Raw genomic sequence first — 26,909 nt, 5'->3', positions numbered from 1 at the left:
CCCCCCCCCCCCGTGTGTGTGTGTGTGTGTGTGTGTCTCCAGGCACGTTTTTTGAGACAGGGATTCTCTGCATAGCCCTAGCTGTCCTGGAACTTATTCTGTAGACTTCTCCCGACTGCTGGGATTAAAGGCATGAACCAACTACCACCTGGTGCATAAACTGCTTTTATTACAATAGTGGTTCACTTAAAAAGCCAACAATCAAAGCCCCTAAATTCGAATTTAATTTTATAGAATTGATGCTTGACTCTAACAAGGCTGCCTACAACATAAGCTCTTCTGTGGCCATGCTCACACAGCCCTAATTCAAACTACTTAGTCTGTGGTCCTAACTGTAAGTTTTTTTTAAAAGACAAGTCTCTGTCTCCCTGTCAACCAATTGTGGGCCATAAAACCGTGCCAGGAAGTTTGGCAAAGTAGAGCAAGTAGAGACTGGGAGACTCAGTGGGCACACACCTGAAGCTTAGGTGACCCCAGCTCTCTGCCAGACTCCTGACTTGGAACAAGTGCCATGCTTCCATGCTTCTCACATAAAAAAGAGATGTAACCACAAGTAGGCCCAAAACAGAGTTCTCTATGCTAATGAGGTATCTAGGGGCCCCAGAGGGCTTAGCCAATAGGTTCCTTTCCCAGACATCCCTCCCGGCAAAAGGTATTTAATCTCAGGCCCACCCTGAGAAGTTGAGTACGGTACATTATACATCCATTTCCCGCCACGAACCATGGACTGTCTCTTTTCATCATGACCCACCAATGGGAGTTATCAAGAATGCATGTCTTTGTCCACAGAGCCACAATTTTAATCTCCCACAGAAGATCTCTCAGTGCTCCAAGCCACAACAACCACCAAGCCTGCATCCTGCCAGCCAAGGACAATCATCCCTATAGGCTAGATGCTGTACCCAGCCTGAGGGCCCCAACTCAGTTCTATGCTGTTTTATGACTCTCAGGGACACCTGGATGTCCCAGAGTCTGAGAACGCCACAGCCCAGCCAGGGGATCTCCAAACAAGAGCTCCATCTTCCCACATCTGACTGCACTTTCCACCCCCAGACTGTGCTTCTCTATAGCCCAGCATCTGCTGTGGGTAAGCAGGGTGATGGGGTAAGCGCAGTCAAACTCCCCAAGGGGCCGTGCCCTGTGGCAGAGTGGACTGCAGTTGACAGCCTATCTATATACCTACATCAGCTTGGTCCTTTTCTTCAAGGCTTAGAAGAAAAGATACATATATATATATATACACATACACACACACATACACATATATATCTTAGAATAATATATATGTGTGTGTGTATACACACACACACACACACACACACACACACACACACACACGTGTATTTTATACCAGCAGCAGGCAGGCATATGTCAAATTTATTTCACCACACATTTACTACATTTTCTTCATATTACATTCTTTTTCTTTTGACTTACTTTGCAAATATTTAATATCCATTATAGGCTATGCTATATGCTAATCTAACACTAATGCTAGAGATAAGAATACTTTGTTTCCCTATCTTTAAGGGGACATTAGTCTAGAGAAGGAGAAAATATAGAAAAATTACTACAAAATGTGTGTTATTTTATAAAGAACTTTATAAAAATTCTACAGCACCGCAAGTGCAAACACAAGGAAAGGCTTTACTAAGTAGTCAATAGCTAGAGCAACTCCAGCAGCACAAGAGGAAGAATATGGATGTTTAGTTGTGATGCTACAACTGTAAAAAAAAGGAGAAGTGGCATGCAATAAACACATGATGTCAGCTGAGTTGACTATACGCATTATAACACATATTAAGATATCAACCAAAGGTCTTTTTCTCTTTCATTCTTGGAAATTAGCTTTAGCCATGGATTCATACCAACACAAGCACACAGACTGTATACAGAATAGTTACCACATGGGTGAAAGAAGAGGAAAGTACCTTGAAGACAAGGCAGAAAATTTGATATAGCCAGGAAGAACATCTGTGAAATGGCTATCATTTAAAATCAATCCGCAGTGTTTGAGGTACAGAACAAAGCTACCAGATTAAAGCCCAGAAGCTTACAAACTGTGTGAATGTGAGACTCACACAGCAGGTATGTCCTAATAGGGTAAAACCTTCAAACAATTCCTTACAAACTGTGTGAGTGTGAGACTCACACAGCAGGTATGCCCTAGTAGAGTAAAACCTTCAACCAATTCCTAAATTGCCTCCCTTGCTCAAAGTGTGAAGATCAAACAAAATGGGCTGAAAATTTCTCTGAAAATACACAAAACTATAAAACAAAATCTTACTTTTCTTGTGATTATACGTCATCTACTGGATACGAATTTTAAGAGTCTACATTTCTGATATGCTCAACACTCATGAATCATGATAATGAGCTTTACCCGTTCTACAGATCTTGCCCTCTTCTTTGGCCGAGTAGGCAGCGTGTCTTCCTTCGGATTGGTGTCTATTGCCCAGTAAGAACCCTAAAGATAAAAAACAAATTATAGTAATTGTTTATTACAGTAAACCTTAAAACATTTTAAGAAATATTTATAATTGTGCCTTGAATAGGTATGGGCCCCACAGATTCATGTGTTTGAATGCTTGGCCTACATGGAGTGGCACTACTAGAGGTGGAGCCTTGTTGGACGAAGTGTGTCACTGTGGGGGTGGATTTTAAGATCTCCTATGGTCAGCCCCCCATCCAGTATGGAAGGAAACCCCTCCTGGCTGCCTTCAGATCAAGATGTAGAACTCTTGGCTCCTCCAGCACCATGTCTGCCATGCTTCTCACCACGATGATAATGGACTGAATCTCTGAAACTATATGCCAGTACCAAATAAATGTTTTCCTTTATCTAAGAGTTGCCTTGGTCATGTTGTCTCCTCATAGCAATGAAACCCTAAGAGACAATAATCTCCAAAACCAGGAATTTTGAAAATGTAACAAAAAGAAGCGAAAGAAACACAACTGCTCAGTTGTATTGGTGGTCAGGCCACTGAGCTCTAGGCCTCACCTGACAGGAAAGGTACCCCACTGCCAGTTACACCTCCAGTCCATTTTGGAAGTTTTTACCTTGAAACGGGATCTCATTAAGTTACCCAAATGGGCCTCATCCTTGTGGTCCTCCTGCTTCAGCCTCATGAACAGCTAGTATTACAGGCATGCATAACCGTGCCAAAACAAAACAAACAAACCAACCTCTAATTAAACAGAAAAAGGAAGCCCACAGCTAAATTATTAAAGAGACCACTCCCACAGGTCTCAGTCCAAGGGCATTTATCACTACTGAATCAAGAGAAAACCAACAGCCAACTATGTTTTTAGTAAGTGATTCATTATTACTTTATTAATTATTTTTATTTTAAAAACTGAAGGGAGAGGGTTGAGCGTGTGGGTGTGCATTCCAAAGCACACACACAGTGGCCAGAGCGCACATCTCCTCTTTATGCTCTACCTTACTTGCCTTGGGACAGACCTCTCATTAGGACGAAACTCACTGTTCCACAGGAGGAGGTTGTGTGGCTGGGAACACTCCAGATCTGCCTGTCTCCATCCCCCAAAGTGGGTTACAAGAACATGCAACCATAAAACAATACCCAGCTTTTTATATGATGGCTGGAATTTGAACTCAGGGCCTCATGCCTGCAGATCAAGCACTACCACCTCCTAGCTATCTCACCTGTCCCAGTAACTGAGTCTCAGTAATGGTTAATTATCTGAGATTTGCACTGTAACAGTATTTTACAATTAAAGATATTCTAATCTCTTTAGCCTGGGACCTACCAATCTTTCTACATCATCTTTCAATGATTAACTGCTACATGGAAGAGGGAGTAAAATAAACCCTTCCCTCCACAAGCTGCTTTTGGTCATTGTGTTTCAACACAATAGAAACTTTAACTTATATACCAGATTTACACATGATTAGCTGAAGCATTATTACTCAAACTCAGCCTTGCATTTTGTATTTATCTTCCTAGGCTGTTTGTTCTGCAACATCAAACAATAAAGGAGAAACACCTCCCCTCTCAAGCTCACACTTCAGCCTTACATGATTCCTATGTATACGGCATGATGATGTGTGTACCATGGTGCATGTATGGAGATCAGAGCACAACTCGACAAAGGTAGTTCTCTCCTTCCACCTTTACATGGCTACCAGGTATGGAACTCATGTTTGAATAGTTAAGAACTTACCTGCTGAGCCATCCTTTTTCCCCACGCCCTGCATATGCTTTGAGACAAGGTGACATGTGCCGCCACGTCCAGTTTACAAGGTAATGCTAAAACTTTGTGCACATTAGGCAAGCAATCTACCAAATGAACTATATCTGCAGCACAAATCAGTTCTGTGGATACAGTATGTTTCATGTGTCTGCATCCTAATCTCAACGGTGACTGCATAATCTACATTACCCACCCTACCACTAATCAACCCATATTTGACAGTCAAACTTACTCTGAACATTAACCAAGGAAAGCCTCTGTTCTTCATGCCAAACCCATGGTTTTATTACCATTCTCCCTCCCTAGCCCCCCCCTCTCTTTATAACACTTCTGTGCTTTTTACCTGTTTAGACCACTGACTTCCCATTATACTTATTATAGTTTTGTCTAGGCTATGACCTTCTTAATGGCAAAAGTTTCTTTACTCATTTCTGTAACAATCACAATGTAACGTAAGAGTACAAAGCAAGTACTCAAAGTAAACTTATACTGAAATGGAAAAGAGAAAGCAATGTTCAACAAAAATTAGATCAAAAATATCAGTGTAGAGGGTTATGATGGCAAGCCAAGATACTAGTATATGTGGACACCTGAGCTTAGCACTGGTCTCATTTTCCAGCCACTGCCTCTGCTACTTTTTCAAGTGGTCACTGCTTTTTAATGAGCCAACTGGACCTGATTTAAATGTGACAAGAACCATGTCACCTAACTAGAAGCTTACAAGCATGACATTTTAAGTCTAAGAAAAAAAAATTAGGAATGTATAGTGACACTTTTGGAATTTTGTTTAAAAGCACAGAAATATTGTTAAGAATATGTTTTCATTCTAATTTCAGGTCTGGAGATGCGGAGCTGCGTCACCGTCTGAAGCAACCAACTATGATTTGCCTCAGGCTCTACCTGAGGTATGGTTTTACCAGCTGCAGATTGTTTCTCAGATTGTGTGACCTTTGGAATTCTGAGAACTTTTCAGAAGGTATAGAAATGCTAGAGCCCTAATAAGCATGGTCGGTAGTTCAGGAGAACTGTTTGTGGCTTATTAGTAGCCATGCTCAAAGAAACTAGATTCAGAGATCTCTCTCCCCCTCCATCATTCGTTCTCTCCTATCTAGTGATAGAGGGTGAAAGGGGTGGGGATTGTGGATGGAAAATTAAAAGTAGGGGGGAAAAAAGAACCCACAAAGTAGCAAAGACCAAATACAGTAATGTATTTAACATAGTAGTTTCTATACCCTACAATCTCACAACTATTAAGCACAATAATTCACATGATTTTATGAGTAGTGTTCAGCTAGTATTTCAAAATGGAAGTAGAAAAAAATTAGAATTGTTTAAACTTACAATAACAAAAAGTGTTCGTAGAAATGATAAATGCCCATGTTTGTTTCTGGAATATTGTATTAACCGAGGGAAAATGTCCAAACTGTAGATTTCCATACTGTTATAAACAATTGAATAAAAATAAAGAAATGGGGGATGAAGAAATGATCAGGGGTTTAAGAGAATTCATGCGTTTGCAGAGAACCCACATGGTAGCTAATAATCATCTGTCATTCCAGTTCTAGAGGCTCTGACACCTTTAACGTGCACTGCGCACACATAGTGCACAAACATACATGGTAGAACACCACCAATACAGACAAAATTGAAAAAGGAAAAACCACAGGGGAGTGGACCTGTGACAAACACTCCTTCCCAGGAGGCAGAGGCGATAGAAGTCAGTCTGGTCTAAAAAGTGAGTTCCAGGACAGCCAGGGCTACAAGGAGAACCTCTAGCCCCAACATACAAAAATAAATACTAAACGAACAAAAAACCAAAAACCAAAACCCTAATGTTTTAACAGTTTTTTTTACACAAAATACTACACACAGACCAACAATGGGGTGAAATCAGTTATAAGTAAAAGTTGTATCTTTTACTTTTAGAGACACCAACCCAGGTTTCATTTTTAAAATCAATTTCCCCAAAACGTTTTAACAAAAACAGAATGTACCAATAATAAGCAAATAATTCAAAAGTCTTTATAATATACATACCCTGTAATTTAGGTCAAAATAAAAACAAAGAACATTCCACTGCCCTCAAAAGCTTCTATGTAGCGCAGCAAGTTATCTTCCTTTTGCCCACCGCCTACCCCCCCTCACTCTCACACACACACACACACACACACACACACACACACACACACACACACACACACACACACCAGAAGCCTGCTGCCTATCTGCCTATTGTTATACGCTAGGCTTTGTCTTTTCTAGAATTTTGTATAAATGACTCAATCTGTAGGCTACGCTCCACTCTGAGTAAGGTGGGAGGGTCCAACTGCTCCATCCTTGTAACGTGCTTTTCTGTTCAAGCTATTTCAGTGTGTAGTTTTGTCTCTGGGGTTCTAGGCATAACCTTCTGATGAATGGTAATACAGCTCTTTTGTCAGATTTTCAGTGATTTGTTATAATTTTTTATATATTCTAAATAACGAATCCTTTGTCAGGTGTTATGTACTGTGAATATCTTCTAGTCATTGTTTGCATAACGGTACTTTCTAAGATCAAAAAAGTTTTACTTCAATAAAGCCTAGTTTATCAAATTTCTTTCAAAGGAAAAGTGTAGCCTTTTCTAAGATATAAGAAATATTTTCTGCAATATTTTCTTCTAAAAGTTGTCTAGTCTTAAGTTAGGCATCTGTTTTACTTGATTTCCAGTAAGGATCAGCATTTTTTCCACTATGATAAAAACTGCTATCATATATCAATTGAATACATTAATACCTTTGTCAAAAGTGAGCTGACTAGGCATCAGATCCCATTATAGATGGATGGTTGTGAGCCACCAAGTGGTCACTGGGAACTGAACTGGAAGAGCAGTCAGTGCTCTTAACTGCTAAGCCACCTCTCCACTCTCCACTTTCTTTTTTTTCTTCACTTATTTTCCAATTTGTTGAAAATTTCTATATGCTCATAATTATGTAAATAGATTTTATCTTAACTACTCAATGGGAAGGCTGCTTTTCTGAGACTGAAGCCAGGACCTCATATATTTTCTACCAATACTGAAAATATATATGGATGCATACAGTTGTTTTGAAATGTATCTATCTCTCCTAAATTAGCTCATTTGTTCCTTCTACTTGATTTAGTAGTAACTGAAATAATTTCAAATTTTACTTTAGTCATACCAAAAATACTTCTCATTTTTCTAAGCAATCTGACCAGGAGATTTTTCTGAGTAATATACCATACTGATTTTGAACAAACATACTTTAATATTTTTAGAGTTGTAAGTTATAAGAAGATCATGTATTGGCCCATAACCTTTATTTAAATCCCCAATATAGTGAAACCATGAATCAATCACCAATACTCTACTTCCAAATTTATCCAGAAAACTAATTTTTATTTAGTTATAAAATTTTAAATGTTATTTTATAAAAATTTTACAAATAAAGCACAGTAGAAAACCTTAAAATTTTGTGGTTGGCCTATTCAGATTAAGAAAGTTCGTAAGTACAGAAAATAAATGGTTGCCAGGAGCTTAAATTGGGAGAAACAGGAAGGAGAAAAAAAATTAATGGAAATTGTTATCCTTTTCAAAGCGAGGAAATGGAAATGTCGTAGAGTTCAGCTTTACAAAAAACCACTAGGTTATATGATCCAAAACAAAAGGGAATGGTACGCAAGTCTTATATAAACAAAAATGTATATTTGCAAGGGGTAGGGGTGTGCTGGTTTCAGTGAGAAGTGGCCTTCTTGGTGGAGGTGTGGACTTGCTGGATGCGGGCGTGGAGGTTTCCCAGAAGGTCAGTGTGTAAAACTCTCAGCAACTGCTGCACTGCCATGCTTGTCTGCTTCCCAACATCATGATCATGAACTCACCCTCTAAGATTATATACAAGCCCCCAATTAAATGCTTTCTTTTGTAAGAATATCGCAAGACAGGGAAAAAGGAACCAGAGACATCTAATCTAATACTAATTATGTATGACATAGCCAACTCACTGTCAGAAAACAAAGTTAGTGGTATTGCCTGGAAGGAATTCCTGTCTCCTTATTTCTGGTTGAGTCCTAGCTTTCCAAATTTAGACTATGCTAGCCACTAGAGTTCTTCCTAAGAGTTTTATTTTAGTTTATGTGTATATAGTTTATGTGTACCATACGTACGCAGGCTCACAGAGACCAGAAGAGATCAGGTACCCTAGGACTATATTTACAAGTGATAATGAGCTCTCTAATGTGCGGGCTGAGACATTCAATGCAATGGTAGCGTTTGCTGCCACACACACCCAACGCCTTGACCCAGTATCTATCTATCTATCTATCTATCTATCTATCTATCTATCTATCTACCTACCTACCTACCTACCTACCTACCTACCTACCTACCTACCTACTTCGTTCTCTCTCTTTCACACACATACACATATCAATTTTAAAAAATAGGAACATTTCATAAAGGTAAAAGAACAATTTAAAGGACCACACATGAAATAAAATATTAACTTGAAATGAATCACGAACATAAATGTAAGCCATCAAACTTACAGAAACAGAAAAAAATCTGTATGTACTTACTAGCTGACTGCCTGGACAGCACACAAAAATCACTAGATAGTAACTTTTTTAGATAGTCCATTTCATTAACATTTAACATGACTACTCTTTTTACAGCATAATTATAAAAATAAAAAGGCAAACCTCAGTCTGAGACAATATTTTCACAACATAAATCTACTAAAAGACTTCTATGCAGAATACACACAGTCTCAGTAATGACAATGTTTTTATCTTAAAAGATCTTCAGAAAAGAAATGCAAATGGCCACTAAAAGATGCTTTTTAAAAATCAGGGGTGATTAGAATTAGAATTGTGGGCAAATCAAAATTATGGTAAGATACTGTTTCACACCTAGTCAAAGTTAAAACCATCACTAATAATGAATCAGTAGTGTGGGACTCTCTGGCATTGCTGTGAAATGCAAAGGAGCACAGCCATAGGAATAAGGATGGAGAATCATCTCCCGCTTCCCCTGTGACCGAGCAAGCCTTCCTCTCAGCAGTCCCAAGGACTAAAGAAAACATGTAGATGAATTTCCTGCTAGTTTTCTAATGACAGTTCCAAACTGAAAAGACCTCCAAATTGTTTACCAACTAATAAATGGGTAAACTATTTTTATATTCATAAACTAGAACATGGCTCAATAATAAACAATTAATAGTGAAGAGCAGCCAGCTCTGAAGTGAGAAAGCATGCATACTCATGCCTTGTGACTCCATTACTACATGTTCCCTAATGTGAAAAAAAACCTATGAAGAGCTCAAAGATCACCAATTAAAGTCAGGTTCAACCAGATTTCATCTGGAATCAAGACCAGACATGTAAAACAGCTCGGGATTCTATTAAGTAGGCATCAAGTCATATCAATGACATGTATACAGTAAATATATAGGCACATCCTGTAGTTAGCTCCCCTAACCTCAGAAAGGAACACAATGGCTCAATCTCTATAGTCCCAAATAGCAACTGAAATTTAACAGTTTTCACCTACTACATTTTTCCAAAAAGCAATCCACTACGAACTTCAAGATATACTAAAATGAAAGTTAATTCCAAAGAGGAAAAAAAAAAACCTATAACACACAAAAGCTCCAGTGTTTAACAGAAAAGACCATATAGTTAATCCATAAACACCAGGAAAATGAGGATTTATAAATAAAGATTTGTAGCTGGGCAGTGGTGACGCACTCCTTTAATCTGAGCACTTGGGAAGCAGAGGCAGGCAGATTTCTGAGTTCAAGGCCAGCCTGGTCTACAAGACAGCTAAGGCTACAGAGAGAGAAAAAACCCTGTCTCGAAAAACCAATAAATAAATAAATAAATGTAAGATTAATTCTAGCACCTGGGAGAATTTGAGACAGGAGAACTGATTTGAGTTTTGGGTCAGCCTGAGCAACAGTTAGCGTTTATCTCAAAAAATATCTCAATGAGCAACAAGTAATTTAAATGATTTTATTCTCATCAAAAAAATATGTATTATTCTATATAAAGTGCATCTTTGAATAGCAATTTAAAGTACCCAGCTTTATCACAAAGTAATGTGACCTTTAATAAGCTTCAGGTTGAAAATGCTATTAATAAACATGTTTATTATTTGATGAGGTAGAAATAGTAATAACTTTTATTCCAGGAAGAACAATTTTGATCCTAAGAAACTAGCAAATCTAAATGGCTAAATCTATAAATCCTATCTTTTAAATAACCCACTGCTAAGCATATGCTCACTGTTGCTCTCAATGCACTCCTATTTCAAGATGATACCAGATCCTTTCCATCCCTGACTCCCAGTTCTATATCGCATGTATGTTAATCTTTTCTTTCTCATTCCCAGTGATACCATTTACAGGTATAAAAATTAACTTTCAGGTTAAATATTGTATAAAATGGGTAGATCTACAAAGGGAACACAACAACAAAGTGTTACACTGCAGATGTAAGGAAAAGGCAGCTGAGAGCCAACAGTTCACAGCAGGCCATAATGCTGGGACACAGTCACTCAAACACCTATTATCAATGCTGGCTTTTGACCTTCAAAGAGTTTATTTTATTTTTGTATATGTGTGCATACATGCCAGAGGTTGACCATGGAGGCAAGAAGAGAGTTGGAATTATTTAATAGACAGCTGTGAGCCACCAGCCATGAGTGCTAGAATCTGAACTCAGGTCTCCTGCAAAAAACAAGAAGCATGGCCAAGTGCTCTCTACAACCTTCTGTTGTTTAAACAAAGCATCTCACTTTGAAGCCCAGGCTGGAGCTTAAGTGCGCAAGCCACCATGCCCAGCTACCCTTGGCTTTCACATCTCAGTGTCTAATTACTGGTGTGACATTCATAGCTGACCTGTGCCTTGACATTTGCTCTTACTCACTGGCGCCAATCCATTTCTTTACTTTTGGACCTTGTGATTAATTCCTTTAATCATCGATTCACCTGAACTTTGTCTTTCAGGCTGCTTATTCAACTAAACTTAATTATGTCCTATGCCCAGGTGGCAATCAGAGCTCTTAACTATAATGATTTAAAGCCCACTAAGTCTACTCCCACCCCACCCTGACTCGATGGTTTTCTCCCACTGTGTTAACGGTGGTTTGGGGAGGCTTCTTAAGTGCCATTATTAAATAGTGTTATTTTTATAATTCTATTAATTACACATTAAATACTGTAATATAAAACAAAACCAAATAATAAATACCCAAGCTTAACTAACATGTTGGCCTCCTCTCAAAGAAGACAGGTATAATAGAAAAAGCACTCAACTACAAACCAGGAAACCAAGTGAACCTCACATGTCCAGCACTGACTAAGGCTCTGGGCTGGTTATAAATTACTTGGAAGAAAGGGGAACAAGATAGATGGAAAGTTCTGATGCCACTAAAATAGCACAGCCTCTGCCATTTGATTTAAAAAATTCAAGTCAAAGAAACGGTGGGGGCTGGTGAGATGGATCAGTGGATAAGAGCATCGACTGCTCTTCCAAAGGTCCTGAGTTCAAATCCCAGCAACCACATGGTGGTTCACAACCATCTATAATGAGATCTGACGCCCTCTTCTGGTGTGTCTGAAGACAGCTACAGTGTACTTATTTATAGTAATAAATAAAAATCTTTGGGCCAGAGCGAGTAAGGACTGTGAGAGTGGGCCTACCAGAGCAAGCAGGGTTGACCGGAGCCAGCAGAGGTCCTATAAGTCAATTCCCAACAACCAGATGAAGGCTCACAACTATCTGTACAGCCACAGTGTGTACTCATATGCATAAAATAAATAAATAAATTTTCTTAAAAAAGAAATGGGTGGAACTGGGGGCTGGAAAGAAACATTCTTAATGATAAACTGAAGAGCTGGTTGCAGCTTTTCATTAAGTATTCATCTTTAGTTTATTCTAATCTTCTGCAACTGTAACAAAAACATGACCAGAACAGCTGTCTCTAACTCATCATCATCAACAAGAGTATCTCAGTCCTAATTATCTCTTGTATAAAGTGGGGTGACACCAAGATTTCCAAAACAAAATGGTGGGGTTTTTTTCCCCCTTCCAACCAAATTTTCATTTGAATATCATAAAGAGATGGAAAAGATGGTTTCAAAGGTTAAGAGCACTGGTTGCTCTTAAAGAGGACCCAGATTCAATTCCCACACCAACATGGAGGGAGGCTCACAACCATCTATATCCCATGGGATCCAACAAACCTCTTCTGCTCTCTGGAGCAGGCACACACATGATAAACAGATTTATATGCAGATAAAACACGTACACACAAAAATAAACTTTATATAGCAAATAAAAGTAACTTTATTCACATAATATATTACTTATAAGATCAAGTTTACAGTATCAACTTCTAACCATAATCAATAAGAACAATGGCTACTACTCAACCCTAGCTTTGAGATCCCAATTGAAAGTAATTCTATTATAAACCTAGTTTGTAAAATTAAATAAATTAGTGAGAATGACTAGGTTTGTTGAATACAAAACATTAAAACTAGAGATAAATGGTAAAAGTTGAAAGCTCATACTTCTCAGTATTCACTTTTAAACAGATTCTTTTTAAGTGTGTGTGTGTGTGTGTGTGTGTGTGTGGTGTGCACATGTGAGCATGTATATAGGTTTGAGCACATGAGTGTAGGTGCTCATGGAGGCCAGAAGAGGGCACTGGATCTCCTTCTATGGGTGAGTGTGAGCTGTCTAATGCAGGTGCAACTAACCAAACTCAGGTCCCCTCCAAGACTACTACATGTACTTAACAAGAGATCCATTTTTTCCAGTCCCTCGGTACTTTAACTACATATTGAGATAAATTTAGGTCCAAAGGATAATTTCAAAATTAACTTTATCTTTTCAACATCCACCTTACTCCAGGACACCACTTAAAGAAGGAAAGTGTTTTATCTTTTGTACAAAACTGGCAGTCCAGTGTTTAATGGCCTTTGAACTGGTTACTATTCAGTTAAATAGTCAGAAACAAGGTACTAATCTTAGTGAGTACATGCTTGCAATTCCAGCACTAGGGAGAAAGAGGTCTGCTGTAAGTTCAAGACTCTCCTGGTCTCCATAGCTAAGACCAGGCCAACAGAGTTACATATACCTGTATCAAAACACAAAAAACAAGCAAATTCTTAAGTCAAATCAGAGTCAAATGTTTATAAAATCAAACTAGTGCCTTCAAAGATTTTAAATTAGTTCTCGCCTTTTAAAAAATAGTTTTCAGGGCTAGAAAGATGGCTCAGCTGTTAAGAGAACTGACTGTTCTTCCAGAGGTCCTGAGTTCAATTCCCAGAAAGCACATGATGGTTCACAACGAGATCTGATGCCTTCTTCTGGTGTGTCTGAAGACAGGCGACAGTGCTCATATACATTAAATAAAGAAATAAATCTTTTAAAAAAATAGTTTTCAGGACTGGTGAGATGGCTCAGTGGGTAAGAGCACTGACTGCTCTCCCAAAGGTCCTGAGTTTAAATCCCAGCAACCACATGGTGGCTCACAACTATCCGTAATGAGATGTGACTCCCTCTTCTGGCGTGTCTATTATATAATAAAAAATACATTTTAAAAAATTAGTTTTCAACCTGAATCATACTACAGAAATTGCTGGGCGTGGTCATATATGATTTTAAACCCCAGCACTGGGGAAGGGAGGCATATCTAGGCAGATCTGTGTAAATTTGAGATTAAACTGATCCACATAGCAGGTTCTAGGCTAGCCAGGGCTAAAGGTAAAAACCTGTCTTAAAAAAAAAAAAAATTGTGAAGGACATTAAAAAAATAACTAGTTCTTTTTAAGACAAGCCTACTTCAAAGGAAAAGAATTTCTTTATCAATTCCTATTCACAGTGTTAGAGTTAAGAGCATGAGTTTACACTAAACAGACTTAGATTAAGACGTTCAATCTTAATGAAATCCTCCAAAGTGCCATGGAACACCACCACTTCTAGAAGAAGAAATGCACAGCCTTAGAAGTCTTGAAGAAAATATAGTATGCTCATCAACAAGGGTGCCTCTTCACTGCCACTGACCTCTGTGCAAGTAACTGGGGTTCAGTGATACACATGATCCTCACCCTCAAAAGTTTAGATTCTGTAGTTAACTACAAGAGGGATGACTGGGATGATGAGTCAGCATTTCTGAAAGACTGCTGACTGCTTCGTGAAAGATCGTGTAAACAGAAGCAGCAAACCCTTAAAGCAGAGACCAAGCAAGAGTTGCTATAGCATAACTTGACTACAGTGAGAGAAAACAAGCTTCAATGGAGCACCAAAGCTCAATCTCCAGGGATAAGCATTAACACACCAACCAGAGGAGAGGGAAAGAAAGGGACAGTGTGAAAGACATGCTTATGAAACCTAAAGATGGTATCTTCAGGTGGAGAGATGGCTCAGCGGTTAAGAGCACTGACTACTCTTCCAGAGGCCCTGAATTCAATCCCCAGCCACCACATGGTGGCTCACAACCATCTGTAATGAAATCTGATGCCCTCTTCTGGTGTGTCTGAAGACAGCTACAGTGTACTTATAAATATAAAATAAATAATTTTTTTAAAAAAGAGATTGTTTCTACAAATAAAAAAGGTGTTATCTTCACAGTAAGCTATGAATGAGCTAAACAACAACTGAAATGACAAAAGTAAAACTGAAAAGGATATTTCCTAACAAACAATAGACACCTAATCACTCAATAAGAATGGGATCTTACCAACAGGCACAAGTGTCTCAGTCCAAATCTACTAACTGAAGTTGACAACCATCTATATGATCCAATCTGGCAATCTAAGCTTTAGAAAAGAACTGACTATATGTTCAAGCTGTAGCTACATTGTTGCAGAGCTATCTAAACAAAACATGAAGAGATTCTCTGGATACAGCACTGAAACTGTAACCTTTCAGGAGATAATAAACAACTCTGAGGATGGAGTACAAATGAGTGTTTACTTCATTAGAGCACTTTGCTCCTTGTCAAGTACATGATTCCACCCTAGATAGTAACAGCCCACTATATTTTCTGATTAGATTCCATACACAATACGAAGAAAACCAAGCAAAAACTAGGTAAAACAAGGTAAGCTATCAATGACAAACTCTAGCTGGCTTCTTTATCACTTTAAAGGAGCTCTCAAGCTGGGGGTGATGGCAAAGCTTTTAATTGTAGCAGTCAGGAGATAGAGGCAGGTAGGTCTCTGTGAATTCCAGGACAACCAGGGATACAGTGAAGCCCTGTCTCAAAACAAACAAACAAACAAACAAACAAACAAATCAACCAATCAACCAACCAATCAATCAATAAATAAAAATTTTAAAACAGCTGGTCCTTACTTACCATATATTACCTAAGCCAGTGTAGGAAAGAGTACTTGCTGCTTCACATTAACTCCTTACCAATGAACTAGGTATGGTCTTGACTCATATGTGCCAACAGACAGATCACTACAATTTAAGAAAATGTCCTACCTTTCCGGGATCATCCTTGGACCGAGGCACTTTAAGGAAACATTTGTTCAGTGACAGATTATGTCGTATAGAATTCTGAAATTAAAGGAGAAAAACATTATTGAGTCAGTGGACTATGAAAAAACCTACACCATCTTTAAAAACAAAACAAGAAACCAACATATTTCTATCAACTGGAATATAATTACAAATAGAGGTAGCAGGTAAGAGTGCTTGCTGCACCTGCAGAAGACCAGAGTTTCTATCTCAGCACCAACATCAGGCAGCTCACAACCAACTGTACTTCCACCTTCAGGGGATCCTACACCCTGTTCTGGTCTCTAAGAGAACCTACTCCTACATACACATACCTATACAGATTCACATACATACACATATATTTAAAATAAATATATAAATGAACTTCAAGGTTAATCTTTCTGGTTTTCAAATTAGGCATAGCATATAGTAAACGAAAACAAGTTATTGGAATACTCAATTCCCAGCAGATTCAATAATGATATATATATATATATATATATATATATATGGCATTTAATTGCTCTTAAGAACTTTAATTATGCAAAAAGATGCCTACAATGCAATGCTAAACAGTAAGAATCAAACACAAAATTGTTGTGTGTAAGATTTATTTTATATGAGTGAGTGTTTTACCTGCACCACATGCATGCATACCAGGTGCATACAGAAGCCAGAAGAGGGTATCCTGAAACTGGAGTTATAGACAGTTTGGAGCCATCATGTAGGTACTAGGAACTGAACCCAGGTCCTCTTGAAGAATACTAAATGTTCTTAACCTCTGGGTCATAATTCCAACCCCTTAGCTGTGGTTATCTACATGAATGCCAAGTGTCAGAGTCACCCTACATAGGCTTTAGGTGATAACTATGCTCTTCTTTTTACTTTCCTGCACAGTCCAAATGGTTTAAGGTACAAGTGTTACCCCTTTTTTTTTGTTTATTTGGTTGTTTTTGTTGTTTGTTTTTTCGAGACAGGGTTTTTCTGTGTAGCCCTGGCTGTCCTGGAACTCACTCGTAGACCAGGCTGGCCTCGAACTCCGAAATCCACCTGCCTCTGCCTCCCAAGTGCTGGGATTAAAGATGTGCGCCACCACCGCCCAGCAAGTGTTACCACTTTTAACTGAGTTTCTTAAAGTGTTAAATGCCAGGAATATACAGCACAACATGAGGGAGAACATTTGCTTTGCATGCACAAGTCCGATTTACTCCCCAGCACTGAAACAAAACAAAGTTTAAAAATGCCACTGCACTATAGGTAAACTCGAAATCAGAAGGTTGTAGGAGAAAAACTATCCTGTGGTAGATACATGTTTCAGAACTTCAAATGAATTAGACAAATACAGATATTTAAATAATACTGGGGCATTCACAAGCAGCTATAGCCATCTTGGAATAATGTTTTCTGAAAAAGATATACACACACCAGTTTACCTATATCCCTATGAACAGAGGCCCTTTCACCTTTAAAAGTAATTTTTAAAAGAGATGTATAGAAGAGAACAATTTAAATATAGGTAAAAGAATATATTTGCTGACTTACTGTTCCTTTCTTATTGGGAAAGGTACACAGAACATTCCTGTGTAAATCCCATCTTTTATTTATTTATGAATGACTGTGCATGTGCAGAAGTCAGAGGATAACTTGTGGTAGTCAGCTCTCTCTTGCTGTCATACAGGTCCCAGAGATGGAAGTCAGGTCAATAAGTTCGGTAGATTAAGTGTCTTTACCCACTGAGCCATCATCTCACAGACCCACAAAGCCCTTCACAGTCATTTTTGAAAAGATGATAAGAAAGAGAAAGAGTAACAGATTAAAGTACAATATATTCATGATAGAAGTGTCATAATAAAATCCTGTAATACACACTGATAAAAATGAAGATGTTTTTTGAAACGAAAAGAAATTCCAGTACTCTTTTACAAAGGCATATAGAAACAAGGTTCTATTTTTAACAACAACAAAAAAACTACATAAAAAGATACTGGGTTATTAAAACAAGAGGATGAAGACACCAAGGTGGAAGGAGGTCTGGCAGGGGGAGGAGTCTGGGATGGACAACATTAGAATATATTAAATTGTCAAAGACTAAAGAGTAGTAAGATAAAACTGCTAAGTATAGAAGTCTAGGAGAAGATCTTAATTCCTCAACACAGCAGAAAAGAACCACTAAACTAACTTAGGTGACAGAAAAATGCCTTTGGGACCTGAAGTGTTCATGAATAAATAGGACTGGACAACAACTGTTAACAGAAGAAAATACCCCAAAAACCTGTTTCCCAATTAAAGACTCCAAAATTTACTCATAAGTAATCTATCTGTTTACCTCAAGTGGCCATGTACAAAGAAGAGGCTCCAACTGCACTTAGCCACTACTTAAATGGTATCTTTGGGAATACTTTTTGGCATCATATCTACTTTATTTTAATGTCTATTCAGAGTTCTCAGCCCTAAAGGGGATATCAATATCATTCCATTCCTAAGACTCAGGGATCTATACAGAAGAGGGGCAAAAAGATTCTAAGAATCAGAGAGGCAGTAAATAACTTAAGGAAATGTTTTCTAGAGACAAGTAGATGCATGTGTCATACATGAACTCACAGAGATTATAAAAGCATGTATAAGAACTATATAAGCCCAAACTAGAGAACAGCCCAGCAAGAAGGGGTAGAGTAAGGAGTAGACCACCTACTAACTTCCCATAGATTTTTAAAAAGCACAAAAATTTAAGTCTCAGGTGATGGCAGCAAAATATCTCTCCCAGAGCACTCTGGCAAAGCTTCATTACTTCTGGAGGAAGAACGGAAATAAACACTTCCACAGAGCAATAGAAAACCCTTGCCAGGACAAAGACAACAATCTACTACTCCTATAGGAAAAAGGAGATGCAGAATCCTTTTCCTCTGGGAGAGGTATAAGCTGCTGCCCTGAACCCTAAGAAATGACACTGATACCATATAGATGAGTCTACTACATCACAGAAAGGACCTGAGACTCCCCTCCCATCCAAAAACAACCACAGTTACAACGCAACTCTGGCTTGAACTAGCAGAACACACAGGCATGACTGTGTTAACCCTAACAATGTCCCCTCCCCCAGAAGATAAAAAGAATCCCTCAGATGAGCTTATAAATAAAACACTAGAAAAAAAGCTTGAGAAACTTGAGGGCAGAACAGCAACTGTTCTCCACACAGAACCAGCATGTACCTATAGACTTGAGACAAACAGAAACAAATTCTTACAAGATTCCTGGACAGAGAAAAAAAAGGCAGAACGAAAATTTAAATAAATAGAAAATGTTATAAAACTACACAAAGCATCAACTTGCACAACACAAAAATTTTAAAGAACATCAAAAAAATTAAAAATAGACAAGCAACAACAACAAAAACCATATTCAAGGGCTACAGCTCTGTGGTAAGAGTGCTTTTGTGCCATAAATGTGATGACCCTCGGATAGCTCTCAGCATGAGTATGTGCAAGAACATGACCCCCAACTGGGCCCATGAAATAGTCTTATAATCTCAGCATTTAGACAGAAGGATCAGGAATACAATGCCCATCCAGGCTATAGGCTATCTCAAAAAATAAGGGGGTGAGGTGTAGTACTATGTTAAAATGTACTACTATTATAGTTAAAAAGCTAAAAAGCCAAAGGAAAGACATCCTAAAGGCAACTTTTGAGAGAAAAAGAGATCTACAAAATAAAATGTACCAGAAATGGTTTTAAAAAGTGAAAGTACATTTTAAAAGATTTTTAAAGTTCTTGTGTCTAAAGAAAACATAGTAGTTGATTTTAAATCTGAATATACAGGCAAAAGTAATATAGAGGAGCAAGATGGCTCGGCAGGAAGAGGCACCTGCAGTGTGTGATGGAATACTGTACTGTACTGTACAGTACAGGACAGATGGCTTGAGTTCACCCCCAAAACACAGGGTGCCGACTCCTGAAACTATCTTCTAGTCCTTTTCTTACAAATAATAAATTTAATATTTTTAATTAAAAAAAAAAAAAAGGCCGCCGGGCGGTGGTGGTGCACGCCTTTTATCCCAGCACTTGGGAGGCAGAGGCAGGCGGATTTCTGAGTTCGGGACCAGCCTGGTCTGCAGAGTGAGTTCCAGGACAGCCTGGGCTACACGGAGAAACCCTGTCTCGAAAACAACAAACAAACAAACAAACCAAAAAAAGGCCAAGTAAGACAGCTCAGCACCAAGCCTAACATCTGAGCACTGGAGCCCATAGAGTAGAAAGAGAAGCAACTCACAAAGTTATGTTCTGACCATTGTGCACACAAACACAGTACATAAAATTTTGTAAGTTTAAGTAAAACGTATAAAGGAACTAGAAGAATTCAGTTTCTGAAGTTCTTACATGATACACAGCATAGCTTAATACTGTATGGTGGTAGGTTGTAATTAAAGACAATCCATATTTGTGTCCTCTTAAAATTCCTGTGTTGAAATCTAATTTTAATGTGGTACTATTTGGAGATAAGGCTACTGAAAGATAAGGTCATGAAGGGAACTCAAGAAAAGGACTTAGGTTTTACCTGTGTCCTAAGCTTTAGATTCAACATTTGATTTCATATCACCTGCATTTCAAAATTGCACTTCTTTTGTCTCTCTTTGGAAATTATCGTAAGATTTTACTATATCCAGCCGTTAGAATTCATTCAAGCTGCTTTTGTAAAAACAACAAACAGGGCTGGAGAGATGGCTCAGCTGTTAAAACCACTGACTACTCTTCTGAAGGTCCTGAGTTCAAATCCCAGCAACCACTCGTAAAGAGATCTGATGCCCTCTTCTGGTATGTCTGAAGACAGCTACTTATACATACTTACATATAATAATAAAAAATAAATCTTTAAAACAATGAACAAAACCCACAGTAGACAAGGTGGTTTACACATAACAAACATTTATTTCTCAAAAGTCTTGAAGGTGGGAAGTCCAGGACCAAAGACCTATCAGACAAACCAGTTTTCACCCACCTATCTTAATATTGAAACATAAAACCTCCAACCAAGATGGTCAAGCTCAGGCATAAGGGCATAGGCCTGCTGTCCCAAAAGAGGCAGGAAAAACATGATTTTGAAGGCAGCCTTGGCTACAAATAAATAAGGTTAAAGGAAAAAAGGAAGAGGGGGAAGAAGAGTAGGAAGAAGAGAAGAGGAGGAAGAAAGAATGGTCCAGAAGAGACTCAACACCTCTAGAAAAAAAATGAGCTTCTATCTGATCTTCCTCCCATTCAGAAAGCATTCTCACGTTTCTGCTCCATTCTTTCTTCATTTCTGTACCTGTTACTCAGTCAATCTTACCTACCGCTACAGCTTCAGTGACTATCCGTGATACTCTATCTAGATCTCCCTACAGACCTTTCTCAAGTGCCTAACTTATTTCAAATTGTCAATTGGGGTTACAGGAGGTTGGGAGTTGTCCAACACGGTTACTGGGATCTGAACTCAATGCCCTCTAGAAAATTACATGTTCTTCACCACTGAGCCTTTCCCCTCCTCCAGAATCAGCTTTTCCTAGAAGCTCTGGCTGACTTTCCCTAACTTCTTTATCAATTTCTCATCATAATTGCATATATGTTTAATAAGTTTCCTATTCCACATTGTATTATTTTGTTTGTTTGTTTTTATTTTTCAAGACAGGGTTTCTCTGTGTGGCCCTAGCTGTCCTGGATCTCACTCTGTAGACCAGGCTGGCCTTGAACACAGAAATCCACCTGCCTCTGCCTCCCAAGTGCTGGGATTAAAGGCGTGCGCCACCACTGCCCAGCCACATTGTATTCTTAAACAAAATATAGATAGGCCGGCCACACACACACACACACACACACACACACGCACACGCACACGCACGCACGCACGCACGCACGCACGCACATGTATCACTGCTTCATCTCTGCCAATTCAGGTTTCCCGATCTGGGTGGCGTTTTATCTCCAGTAATGAGAAAAGTTATAGTGATTCGAATGATCTAAGCTGGCCCGGAGAAAACTGACTTAAGGCAAATAAGTATTAAAGACATACTGCTTGGCTTTGAAAAGCCCACTCCCAAAACAGTTTATCCAAAAACTCAAGATATGGGGCTGGAGAGATGGCTCGGTGGTCAAGAGCACTGTCTGTTTTAACAGAGAACCCAAGTTCAATTCCAAGAAGTACAAAATGCCTCTATTCAAGTAATACTATCAAACAAATCTCCTGAGTAAACATTATGATTCCTCTGTGTATCCCAAGAAAATATGCTATTGTCAGACTGCTCTAGTCAAAAGCTCAGGCTGGGGAGGATGTTCACTGCATAGTGTCTGCTGTACAAGCATGAGGACCTGAGTTTAGATCCCCAGCATGAAAATAAAATACCCAGGTGCAGCAGTACACACTTGCAATCCCAGCACTGGAGGCCAGAGACCAGAAGATTCCTGGGGCCTTTTGTGCCAACCAACCTAGCCAAATAGCAAGCTCTTGTATCAATAAAAAAAAATCCTGGAGAAATGACTGTGGAAGACACCTAGCCTCCACTTGTACCAATCCAATCAAGCATATTTGTATATCCATGCACATATCAGTTTCTTCAATGTGATTAGGCATAATTACTTTACTTAGTTTCAAAGGTTCCTTTTTCACCAAATCTTTCTGTTAACCAAATTCCTATTAATTTACATAGTTAATCTTCCTCAGCAAAGTTATTCACATAAGATTTTTAATTTCTTTTCCTCTATTTCAGATTATAAGATAAGTCAATTATGGAATAGTCATTTATCTTTAATAATGCAATCTCCTTCAATGGCCTTACCTGAAGAGAGTTCAAATGTTAAGGTTTCATCTGATCCTTTAATAGTGAATGTGGCACGGTTTCCTACTTTGGGTGACTACTACATTTCTGAAATACTTTGTGGTTGTTTTAAAATCTTTTCAAATCTATTCACCATCTATTCAATCAATGCAGACTTCACAAGCTATAAATACCAATCCAAATGCCCCAATCTATCCATACCTAAAGAAAGGAAACAGCAGGACACAGACCTGATTAACAAATCTAAGAGCTTTAGTGGAATTTAGAAAAACAAAGACCTCTACAGAGGAAAAGACCAGTTTTCTTTGGTCTCTCTCTTTTTTTAAAAAAATTTGTTTATTTATTTATGTATATGAGTACACTGTGGCTGTCTTCAGACACACCAGAAGAGGGAATCAGACCCCATTATAGATGGTAGTGACCATATGGTTGCTAGGAACTGAACTTAGGACCTCTGGAAGAGTAGCCAGTGCTCTTATCCATTGAGCCACCTTTCCAGCCCCTGGTCAGTCAGTGTGGGGGTGTGTGTGTGTGTGTGTGTGTGTGTGTGTGTGTGTCTGTCTGTCTGTCTGTCTGTCTCTCTCTCTTTCTCTGTGTCTAACCCCCGCTTCTTGTTGTTGTTTTGTTTCAAACAGCCTTACTGCACAGCTCTAGCTGTCCTGGAATTCACTACATAGACCAAGATCACACTGACCTTAAAAGTCACAGAAATTTTCCTGCCTCCAACCTTCCCAGTGCTAGGACCAAAGGCATATTCTACCACACCTGGCTTTGGTTCCTGTATAAATGTTCGGGTATAAATGTATCTAGGTCTAAAAAAATAAAGAAAATTAAAGTGAGAAGTTTTAAATCCTAGGTACCCAGTGTTTTAAAACTCAGTAAAAAGAAAACTTTTAATGATTACTATTTATAATCCTAAGATATACTGAAGGCCTGCTGGAGGCAAATGGTATCAGATAATCTTTCTGAGAATCTTTAGTTTTAGGGACAAAATACTTTCCTGCTCACTTCCACTCCCAATCTACCCACTATTTCTTAATATATAAGCCATGTACCTTTCAGGTGAGTATTTAATCACTACTTCTAAAGGAATTCCAAGCCATGGTTTGAGATAATAATCACTAAGACATAAAAACAGATTTATAATATATGACACTGAGGACTAGCAGGTTGATGAGGAACATAATCAAAATTTATATACTGTTCCTAGAAACTGAAGCAAGTTCTTTAGTTGGGTTTTCATATATTTTAAGATCATTATAATCTAATTCATCCCAATTTTCTACCAGGAACCCCTATAACCAAGTGTTTAAAAATACAATTAAAATATCCCTCTAAATCCTCAAAACAAATTGCTATTTCACTTCCTTAATAGCTTTCTAATAAGACCCCTTCCTTTTACTCAGGTAACACTTTAACACTTTTTACTAGGCCACAGACAAAATGGATATGATTATGACTTATACACAGTAGCTGTGATCAACTGGGTCAAGAATAACACAGTATTCCACAATCCTCTGAAGAACTTTTTATACAGCTTCATAGCTGCTTGTTCTATGTATCTTTATCTAATAGAGGATGAACTCTCTAAGGTATCCTGTACTAAATTTCTTAGTGTTTCTAAGCTCAAGTTCAGTGAACAAGAGAAAGTAAGCCCTTTTCAAATTAATGAAAGGACCATGAAATTAAACTGAAAGGATTAGTAGCCCATAGGCCAAACAAAATCAAAACAGATACATTTACTATACTGCAGATTAAGAACCCTGGACTTAGGACAACTGGAAATTAGGAAATTCTACACAAAAATCCCCTCTCCCACTTCTCTTAGGGAGGAGAAACCGAAATGTCCACTCTGTGGCCCAATAGGAAAAACATAACCAGAACACATTAAAGATACAGCCACTGGCTTGTCCACAAGTCTCTGATAGGCTTTCTTCCTCTTGGCTATTTTTTTCTTCTACAGACATCAAGCTTTTGCTGCCAAACAGACTTATATCTCCCTAATCCAAACCTTGATAAAGAGCACCTAGAGTGCCTCTCAGTAAAAAACAAAAATAAAATACTACCACTTTTTTAAAAGGTTTTGATTCTCAAGTTAAAAAAAAGTTTGGCTGAGCAATAGTCTCACACGCCTTTAATCCTAGCACGAAGGAGGCAGAGGCAGGCAGATCTCTGAGTTCTAGGCCAGCCTGGTCCACAGAACGAGTTCCAGGACAGCCAGGGCTATACAGAGAAACCTTGTCTCAATAATGAATGAAACAAACAAATAGAAAAATAAAACAACACAAAAGTTTTAGGGATTTGGGGAGTGAGGGGATAGAGATCACACCCGGGGCTTTGTGGTTCCTAGGTAATCACCTACCACTGAGCTACATCTCCAGATTTTATCAGTCCAATTTTAAGATATACTCCTATGCTGAAGAGATGGCTCAGAAGTTAAGAACATTGGCTGATTCTCCAGTAAACCCAGCTTCAGTTTCCAACACCCATACAGTGGCCCATAACAATTTGTAGCTCTAGTTCCAGGGGATCTGATCCCCTCATCTGGTCTCCATGAGCAACAGGAAGGCATATAGACATACATGCAGGCAAAACACTAATACATGTGAAATAAACAGTTTTTAAAAATCTTTAAAAATATACTTCTCCCACTGAAATACTGCTAAAATAGATTTAAAGCATGCTGTTAAAAATCATTTTTCAAACTAGTAAGCCAGTTACAAAAATTCAACTATCCATGTAGTCTTCACAAAATTATGGGCTATATACTCCTACTGGTTAAGAACAAGTGCTGATATTCTCAAACTACCAAGTGTACTTACTGAGTCTTCATTCTACCATTTTCTACCTCAAAAATTCTGGGGAAAAAAAAAATCACTTAATTTCTCTAAGCCTATTTTTTTTATCTTTACAACTAGGCAAGAATATCTACTTAACAGGCTACTGAGTGATTTAGAAAGACAATGGTATAAAAGCATTTAGAATAATTCTGGCACATAGAAAATTGAAAATATAGCTATTATTTGAGTGTTTATGTACAGAAAAAAGGAATAAGACACAGACTATTAAAACAAAAATAGGGCTAGTGAGATGGCTCAGCCGGTAAGAGCACCGACTACTCTTCTGACGGTCATAAGTTCAAATCCCAGCAACCACATGGTGGCTCACAACTACCCATAATGAAATCTGATGCCCTCTTCTGGTGGTCTGAAGACAGCTACAGTGTACTCACTTTTAATAATAAAACAAAAATAAGTTCTGTAATATTGTTATCAATAAAGCATGAAGAAACAAAAAAGATTCACTTTTTAGGGAAATGGTGACATGAGCTGAAGTAATAAAGTAACACCAACTGGATAAAAAAGAAAAAAACCAAAGCAAGAAATCATGTTTACAACAGCAAGACAAAAAGGAGTGGGAAGGGAAGGTACAGAGGAAGCTGAGAGCGAGAACTGCACTTTAATTCAAATGTACTAACTGAAGCTCTGAAATAGAAAGGCACAGTGCTGTGAATGAAAAAGACAGGAGAGCTGCAGTGTGACACAATCTTTCCCCTAAGACATCCACAGCACGTGGCACATCGAAGGTGCAAAGAAGTCTGAAACCACACGGCACTCTTTAGGTAGTAAAGGCAGTAAAGCAGAGTGTTTGCAGAAACTGAAGTAACTGCCATCTCATATAAATCTAAAATTCTATACACACAAACACATGCAAGCATGCCATGTCATGTAGCACACAACTGGGTAATTCCTATGTAAAACATAAAAAAAAAATAATAATAAGCATGTGCAGAAGTAAAGAAAGCAAAAACTGGATTACTTGTTATAAAACATATAGTTACTATGCCACTTATGTGATGGTATATCAAAAGGCTTTTTAAATATGTGGTTGATTCCAGAGCTGGCAAGGAGGGTACAGATGCCTCTGGAAACAAAAGAATGAGATCATCCTATAAATATTCCCAATGGTCAAAGCTGCGGTGGTCTGGGGGACAATGATGGTTGAGGATGTAGATCATTCTAACTTAGAAGGTTTTGAGACCTTAGGCTCAATCACCAGTAACAAACAAGTGAAAATTCATTAAGGTTTTGTTTTTTTATTTATTTTTTTTTTTTTTGCGGGAGGAGGAGGGCTGAACATAATAACACACACCTATAATCACAGCATGTGGAGGCAGAGACAGATAATCTCAAATCCAAAGCCACCCATACTACATAGTGAGACCATGTCTTAAAAATAGTTCCGCATGCTGGGCAGTGGTGGCGCACTCCTTTAATCCCAGCACTTGGGATGCAGAGGCAGGCGGATTGATTTCTGAGTTTGAGGCCAGCCTGGTCTACAGAGTGAGTTCCAGGACAGCCAGGACTATACAGAGAA

At 38.4% G+C, this 26,909-nt stretch overlaps 1 protein-coding gene across 5 annotated transcripts in view; it reads right to left on the bottom strand.

Moving 5' to 3' along the window:
* The window catches only part of Foxj3 (forkhead box J3), a 91,049-nt gene that overhangs the window by 26,939 nt on the left and 37,201 nt on the right, over positions 1 to 26,909 (bottom strand). For all 5 annotated transcript variants that reach the window (XM_031378475.1, XM_031378476.1, XM_031378479.1 and 2 more), the window contains exons 4-5: positions 15,712 to 15,786; positions 2,384 to 2,467 (exon numbers count right to left, since the gene is read on the bottom strand). In XM_031378475.1, the coding sequence (XP_031234335.1) occupies positions 2,384 to 2,467; positions 15,712 to 15,786 (159 nt within the window). The remainder of the gene's footprint in view (positions 1 to 2,383; positions 2,468 to 15,711; positions 15,787 to 26,909) is intronic.

Source organism: Mastomys coucha, unplaced genomic scaffold, assembly GCF_008632895.1.
Source record: "Mastomys coucha isolate ucsf_1 unplaced genomic scaffold, UCSF_Mcou_1 pScaffold18, whole genome shotgun sequence".
NCBI classification, from domain to species: Eukaryota; Metazoa; Chordata; class Mammalia; order Rodentia; family Muridae; genus Mastomys; species Mastomys coucha.
This window is presented reverse-complemented; position numbering and strand designations above follow the sequence as displayed.